Below are 6,038 nucleotides of genomic sequence, written 5' to 3'. Positions count from 1 at the left end.
TTTGTGAAGGCAATACACCTGACAATCGATGGGTGTAGAACCTGCATGCCCTGCTCTGCCTGGAAGCTCTCGAACTTGGCGCTGCCTTCTCCTTTGTAGTGCTTTCCACAAAAAGTAATGTGCTCCGGCAAAAATGATATACCTTTAACTGTATACTCTTTTACTATGCCAAAAACACCAGAGCCTATTGTTCGCCCTTCGAACAGCACCTCGTGCGGGATGCCAATGAGGTGTGTGCACATAGAATTGTAGATGGTACGATTAATGACACCTGTACCACTTGCATCTGCCTGGCTGGACGTTGCAGCGACGTCCTGGGCAATGCGCACTCTTTTGGGGAGGGACTCTGCATCCAGCGCCTTCATGCGCTTGCTCTTTGCTCTTTGCTCACTCCATACAACGTCCCATAACTATGGACGTTGCATATTAGCTTCAGGCGGGGCAGCATCTCTAAGATCACTGCATGCTACATGCATGCTCCCCAAAATGGTTCGTGTTATATGTTGATGGTTGAAATCTGCTATCTTCTGTCTATCAAGCAACTCAGCGTTGCCTCCGCTTCGAAGCCGACACTGTGCATTTTCCCATATCTGGTCTATTAGATCTTGCATGAGTATCTCAGACTCATTGATCTTTTTGACGACATCATCAGCACATTGTAACACTATGATGACTGCTTCAATGCGAATTGCTCGTAGAACGATTTTACGCTCTTCAGGGGAAAGCATGTTGGTCGTCTTCGTAAATCTAGCAAATATCACTAAACACAAAAAAACAGAATATCAAACATTACTGAAATCAACATCAAGCAAACGTGAGAGAACAGCAACAAGTGTATCATTACTTATCAATGTTCAAACAAAAACGAAATATCAAATAATTTTAATGAACTCAACATCATCCAATACATCATCAAACGTGAGACAACAGCAACAAGTGTATCATTACTTATTAATGATCAAACAAAAACGGAATATGAAACAATATTACTGAACTCAACATCATGCAATACATTATCGAACGTGAGACAACCGCAACAAGTGCATTATTACTTATCAAGTGTATACATTATCGAACGAGAGAGAGAGAGAGGGGGGGAGGAAGAGAGAGAGGTGTGACAGATAGAGAGAGGGGGAACATTAGATGACATTTTTAATAGTTTTGTAAGTTCCTAAAGAGAGGAAAATAATGTTTTGTAATCCTAAAGCACTCCTCATCTACACACCTATCGTGATAGAGAGAGAGATGTGAAGTGTATCATGAGAGAGAGAGAGAGAGAGAGAGAGAGAGAGAGAGAGGAGGAAGAGAGTTGTGACAGATAGAGAGAAGAAACATTAGATGACATTTTTAATGTTTTTGTGAGTTCCTAAAGAGGAAAATAATGCACTGTTTTAATTTTTAAGTAAATAGAGGGAGAAAAAAGAAATTATTAGGAATTATGTATATTTTAAGAGAAAAAAAAAAGAAATCCTTATCTACACATCTATCGTGTTGTGAAGTGTATCATGAGAGAGAGAGAGAGAGAGAGAGAGAAAGAGTTGTGAAGTGTATCATGAGAGAGAGAGGGGGGTAGGAAGAGAGAGAGATTCATTTTTTCGAGTTACGAATCACGATATTATAAAATAAAACGTTTAGACAATATGATGTAAACTTTGATCCATGAAATACTCATGCCGTGTTAGCAACCAAGTATCGCATGGATCAAACACAATAAAAACAATACAAGTCAAATCAAACAAATTTACGACATTTTTTCAACCGCGTTAACGACGATCATATGCCGTAATATGCAAGCAAATTTACGACATTTTTTCGACCGCGTTAACGATCAAATGCCGCAATATGCAAAAAACAATTTATGCACTAGCGGACGATACCAACTTGCTGCGTTAACGACAAAATGCCGCCCGATTCTATGGGAATACGAATAGGATACGAACATACACTAGCCGCGTTACCGACCATATGCCCGCATTTGACAAAGGGAAGGGAAGGAAAGGTGACATCGCCATAACGATACTATGCTTGCCGCGTTACCGACTAGTACCGCTACGGCGTGCCATACTTACCATAGGACACAGACTAGACGCGTTACCGACTAAGTGCCCCAGGGTAAGCACCATTCCGAAGAATGGCCTTACACACACACACCTGTCGTGTGGCGGACCACCCACATCCTGCCGCGCATTGCGACAATGGGCGGCTGCCCGCATGAATACACACCCACACACACATCCCTCGTGTGGCGGACCACCCACATCCTGCCGCGCATTGCGACAGTGGGCGGCTGCCTGCACGAACACACACCCACATACACACACACACACACACACACACACACACAAGTTTCATTACCTGTGTATGCTGTCAGCAATGAACTCCCAAAGGGCCCCCCGGGCCCATATATATAGGAAATTGTACCCCGTCGGGCTGGATGACGACCCCGCCGGGACCCGCCGGGGTTTCCTTTTTCCCGGCGGGACCGCCGGGTATAGCAAAAGCCCGGCGGGATTTATCCGGTTACCAGGTTGCTTCCCACTGGCTTTTTTGGGAACATGTTAACATGTTAACATGTTAATAACATGTTAACACATGTTATTAACAAAAAAAAATTGTGATCACGTGAATATAAAATCATTGGTGGCAAGGCATTGACACTCTATGATAATCATGTTCTAACATAGTTGTTATGGTTGATATGTTGGTGGCAAGTAAGTCGTTTTCCCATTTGTGGTTTTGGTTTGATAGCCAGTTCTCCAGGACCTATCTTGTTTTTTGTTAACTTTTAAAGAAATATTTTCCTTGATAATTTATTTAATTGATCAAGTTATCTCTTTGTTCTGGATTGTATCAGTAATAATGGAATTTTCAATATTGGTCTAATTATAAATGAATTGAATATTAATTTTCTTTCTATTTTATTTTCTGAGGGCTTTGGGTTTTAACATGCCTAATAGTACTTACACATACAACCATCACTAGATGGTGGCACATCCATTGTTCAAACCCTCAAATTATTTTTAGCCTTCCTTACCACCCTAGTCACTTCTGTTTTATTAAAAATGGTCAATGGATACCTGTATTCCACGAGTTTGGGTATTTTAATTACAAGGACAAAAATAAAAAATTTCCCTTAACCTACTAGTCATTAAAAAATAGGACCTATATGTGTTTATTTCTTATGACCTACTGGTCAGCATTCTTTACTCTTCCGTCCTCACCTCACATTCAGGTAATGATGATCTTACTTTGTTTGGCATAATGGTCATTACTTTGTTAGAGATAGACCTAAACTATTAACATTTAGCCATTTATTAATACCTTTTTATTTTTGGTGGGTAGTAGGCTATCCACGCAAGTGATAGCCTATGGAGCCACTTGTGTGGATACCTGTGCTTCGGTCAAGAAAGGGTCACTTGCATGCGCACATACACATTCTCATTAAGGTTTTTATGGTTTAAAGGTCACCTTCAATACCTTTAACATAAGATTTTTGTTATCTTAGATGAATGTAAAATTACTTAATTCAAGGTTACCTAACCCCTTATAGAGACCTTACACCTAATCGGTTATGCTTTGGAGGCCAGCTGGCCATGATGTTTTGAACATGTCTTAACTCTAGCTCGTATGTGCCGTATACCCACTCTGTATACCCACTCTAGCTCGTATGTGCCGTATACCCACTCTGTAATTTTGTTTGCATCAACCCCTTTTGTTCTCTGTTGTGCTGGCACTTACTACCCCAATCTTGCATTTTTTGTGCTTCTACACACCCTAATGAACTTAGGTTTTTATGTATTTAGGTATGGGGTTAATACTCGTATGCAAAGTGAATTTAGTTTAGGGTTTTATGTATTTAGGTATGGGGTTAATACTCCTCTCCAAAGTGACCCTATGGTAGTATATTAGGCTGGATCATTTTTTACTACATTAAGTATCTTAGATCCCCACAAGATTTGTATAAATGATTGGATTCACATTTTTTCGAAGACCTGGCAAAGAAAATCCAACGATGGTGTTTCCCACTAGTTAATTACCGGATTGTTTACTCAAAGCAAAGCTACTTTTGAACACATGACCAAGTCACCTGAGTATTGATAGTCATTATTGTTTGGTTTGATAATGGTTTATGTTTTGGGCAGCATTAGTGGGGTTTATAGTAGGGGTTAATTTTGGTTTTAAAATCGAAGGTGTAAAGTGTCAATAAAGCATACTTGTTTTAATTCTCTAAGTTCTGCTAAATCTAGAACATAACAACGTCTTATGATCATGAATGATCGTCGTGCATGAACATTTGGAAGTAAAACTTTCAATAATTTAGAGATCTCGGTTACGTTGCACTGAAAAATGGCTTTTAAAACCCCGCTTAAATTCAATAAAAGATTTTTTTTGGTATAAGTTGATGAATATGGATGGTTATATTGCTTTAGACATCATATTATTCATAAACGAGAAACCAATATATATATATATATATATTTTATTATTATTTTTTGAAGTGGAGTTTTTTAGAATTTAAGTTCCTTAGGGTAGGACTACATGATCAAGACGTTTTGGAGATGAGAGTAATGCAGTCGTCAGACAAGGAGAGGCGCGCTTTGAGATCGTTAATTGCAGCTTGGTAGAGAGAGAAGACAATGTTATGGGCTTCTGCTTCAGACAAGGTAGAGACAGGGCGACATTCAAAGCTCCACTGCAGGACGGTACCCTTTTCTTCACCACCTTCTTCTTCTTTGTCGAGAGGAGAGAGCTTGAAGTTGCTGACATAGTCTTGCATGAGAGAAAAGCCGGGCAGGGTGCCGCAAAGGATAGTGTAAGAGAAATGGTGGTGAAGCTCGTCCATTTCTAAGAGCTTTTCAAAGGCAAAGGTGGAGGGCTTCCCCGGTGCCACTGGGTAAAGAACGGGCCTTCTCACGCAGCCTGGCTTCTGGGGCTTTCCTTCTATGAGCTCACAGCTCTGCACCAGCGTTCTCATCCACTTGTCCACTCCCACAAAGTCGCTCGTTACCCCCCACACCTCCGCCTCCCCTGCACCCTTGATCTCCCACTCGAACGCCGTCCCCCACACATGATCCTTCTCTCCACTGTTATAAGTGCTGCTGCTGCTTATCGCTGCCGACTCCGTCGCTGTCTGCAGAATCGTCTCCATCGTTCGTCTGCGCTCAATTCTCCCTGCATCCCACAAGCAGACCCATCAGTTGACATAGGCTTCTCTCTCTCTCTCACTCAGTACACACACACACACACACACACAAATACTCACTTACAGACACAGACACATGTTTCTTTCTCTCTCTCTCACTCTCTCACACACACACCTCTCTCTCTCACACTCACACTCACACTCACACTCACACACACGCACCCACCTGTGTGTACCTTAACTCTCTCGCCAATGGTGAATGCTGTCTGACTTCGGGCCTTTGTACGCAAGTGCGCTTTATGTGTAGGGGAGGAGGATGATGTGCCCTTACCGTGTCTCTCTCTCGCACCCACTGTGTGTACCCTAACTCTCTCGCCAATGGTGAATGCTGTCCCACTTCGGCCCTTTGTACGCAAGTGCGCTTTACGTGTAGGGGAGGAGGATGATGTGCCCTTACCGTGTAGTGCACATACCGTGTACTTAACTCTCTCTCGCCAATGGTTAATGAAAGCAAACACAATCCAAACTCCTTGTCAATGTTAGGTAATACTTGTGCAGGCATTATGTGTTTTCTCTCTCTCTCACTCACACACTCTCCCTCTCACTCTCACACTCACACACTCTCTCTCTCTCACTCTCTCACACTCACACACTCTCTCTCTCACTCTCTCTCACACACACACACATTATCCTTTTTTGACAAGGAGAAATAGTTTATGACGATATTGTTAGACAAAATGCCCCCTAATGCAGCTGTGGCTTTTCCCAATACTCTTTCAGAGGCCTTTCCCCATCATCAACAAGGACCTAAGAATAACATTTGCTCCGGATGACCTAACAATCTATTCAAGTATCAAACCTCCCTATACGGATAAGCACACCTAAGATCACTCTA

At 41.9% G+C, this 6,038-nt stretch overlaps 1 protein-coding gene across 2 annotated transcripts; it reads right to left on the bottom strand.

Moving 5' to 3' along the window:
* Nucleotides 1-4,473: 4,473 nt before the first annotated feature.
* Nucleotides 4,474-5,520, bottom strand: LOC147610149 (lachrymatory-factor synthase-like). 2 transcript variants are annotated; one of them, XM_086787267.1, is made up of 2 exons: nt 5,370-5,520; nt 4,474-5,172 (listed from the first exon to the last, which is right to left on the bottom strand). In XM_086787267.1, exon 2 carries the CDS (start codon nt 5,147-5,149, stop codon nt 4,544-4,546), a length of 606 nt encoding a protein of 201 aa, XP_086643393.1. In that variant the 5' UTR covers nt 5,150-5,172; nt 5,370-5,520; the 3' UTR covers nt 4,474-4,543. The 2 variants fall into 2 exon arrangements, with proteins under 2 accessions (XP_086643393.1, XP_086643394.1); XM_086787268.1 differs by having other exon boundaries at nt 5,380-5,433.
* Between the last annotated feature and the right edge of the window lie 518 nt (nt 5,521-6,038).

Source organism: Cibotium barometz, chromosome 50 (assembly GCF_041138505.1).
Source record: "Cibotium barometz isolate CiBa-2024 chromosome 50, ASM4113850v1, whole genome shotgun sequence".
NCBI classification, from domain to species: Eukaryota; Viridiplantae; Streptophyta; class Polypodiopsida; order Cyatheales; family Cibotiaceae; genus Cibotium; species Cibotium barometz.
Note: the sequence above shows the minus strand (reverse complement) of the source record. Positions and strands in the feature narration are given on the sequence as shown.

What these genes read in the sequence shown, in the direction of transcription:
- LOC147610149 (XM_086787267.1), bottom strand. Translation starts at nt 5,149, where the DNA reads ATGGAGACGATTCTGCAGACAGCGACGGAGTCGGCAGCGATAAGCAGC.